The sequence below is a fragment of the Fopius arisanus genome, unplaced genomic scaffold (assembly GCF_000806365.1).
Source record: "Fopius arisanus strain USDA-PBARC FA_bdor unplaced genomic scaffold, ASM80636v1 scaffold00115, whole genome shotgun sequence".
NCBI classification, from domain to species: Eukaryota; Metazoa; Arthropoda; class Insecta; order Hymenoptera; family Braconidae; genus Fopius; species Fopius arisanus.
Genome location: NW_011887854.1, coordinates 77,683 through 79,117, shown reverse-complemented (window position 1 = coordinate 79,117; position 1,435 = coordinate 77,683). Strand labels below are relative to the sequence as shown.

Here is a 1,435-nt window from a genome sequence, read left to right as displayed (position 1 = left end):
TAAAAAGAGAATATTAATATTGGCTATTGTGCTGAGGCAATCCGGGTCCTTTATTATGTTTAATTATGTTTAATTGATTATTTTCAATAATCAGAGGCGTTTAGCTATTGTTTGGCGATCAAAGTGGGGGAGGGACGCGGAGGGGAGGAAACATTTGGTAAAAGGAAATTTCTTTACGTTTTTTGGGGGAATTGCGTTGTTTTTGCGAGAGATTATTCGTTTTTCAAGAATATTGAAGGAGATTCTTACGTTTTACGGGATTTTTGAGGATTTGCCGGCTGTTTCTGGATTTTTTGTAGGCGATTTGTTGGAGAGATAACCGGCGCGAGTGAACGAGAACAAAGGAATGAGCGGTCGTGGCGATTGGCGGAGGCACCTGAAAGTGTTGACCATGTGAATCAAAGATGGCGCCAGCGACTAATTACTTGTTTGAAAATAAAATGAATGACGGAAAATTCATTTAAAAAAGAGAATATGAATTTTCAAATAGAATAGATGACATGAATAGGGAAACAAGTTTATAAATCGTAATAAATAGTTGTGAAATTGATTGAACACTGATTGTCGATTTTCACTATCAATTGATTTTCCATGAAAATCTCGGAATCTGAAGGAGATATCGAATTTGTTGTAATAACATTTTTTCTAGCGATGAATAAGATCTACAAAAATGATTATTATGAAAATTTTGCTATCACTCGTGGTTTTAGAGATATTCGTGAAAAATGGTGGCAAGAATTTTCATGTTTCAGAGATACATATGTAATTCATCCAACAATGTTCAAAATACTAATTAATTCATGTTTATGATTATGTCTTTGCAAAAGAAAAAACGAATGTTATATTTTTTTCAATTATAAAGAATAAATTTCAACAATTACTCGTTTTAGAAGATGAATAATTGCAATTTTTCCAAATAACCCCATGGAGAATTTTAATTCTGGAATCCTCAGAGCAAACCCGAGGTCAGAGGTAATGGTACAATTCAAATGTAGCTAGAACATCCCCCCACCTCTGAAAAAGCTCACACAATCACAAAATTCCTGAACATGTGATGATGACCAGCTGCTTGCGATGAACTTCGTGTGATGCTGCACCGCATGGTGAGAGCTGAGTAAGGAAAATGGCGTTAACCGTTCCTTGTCTTGCTGGTAAGTCCTAAAAACCTCCAAAAATCCCCCTCCTGCCTGAATTATCCACCCCAAAAAATTCCAGAACAATTCCCTCATCCCAGGCCTCAATTTCCCCAACCACAACCTCTCAATTCAACGTCAAACCCAAAATCACCTGTCGTTTCCCTGACGTTTAGGTTAAACAGATGATTAACCTTCCCTGCACAGTGTTTTTGCACTGAATTCTCATTCAAGGACTAATTTTAATTGGGATTTGAGGCCCTAATCCTAATTCAGTAATAAAATGCTGATGAATCCACTTC

General features: G+C 36.4%; 1 protein-coding gene across 1 annotated transcript in view; it reads left to right on the top strand.

Annotated features, from left to right (window-relative positions):
• The first annotated feature begins 1,051 nt into the window (after window positions 1–1,051).
• Window positions 1,052–1,435, top strand: part of eIF2A (eukaryotic translation initiation factor 2A) — a 2,906-nt gene continuing 2,522 nt past the window's right edge. The window contains exon 1 of the mRNA XM_011313310.1: window positions 1,052–1,151. Coding sequence (XP_011311612.1) covers window positions 1,124–1,151 — 28 coding nt within the window. The 5' untranslated portion in view covers window positions 1,052–1,123. The remainder of the gene's footprint in view (window positions 1,152–1,435) is intronic.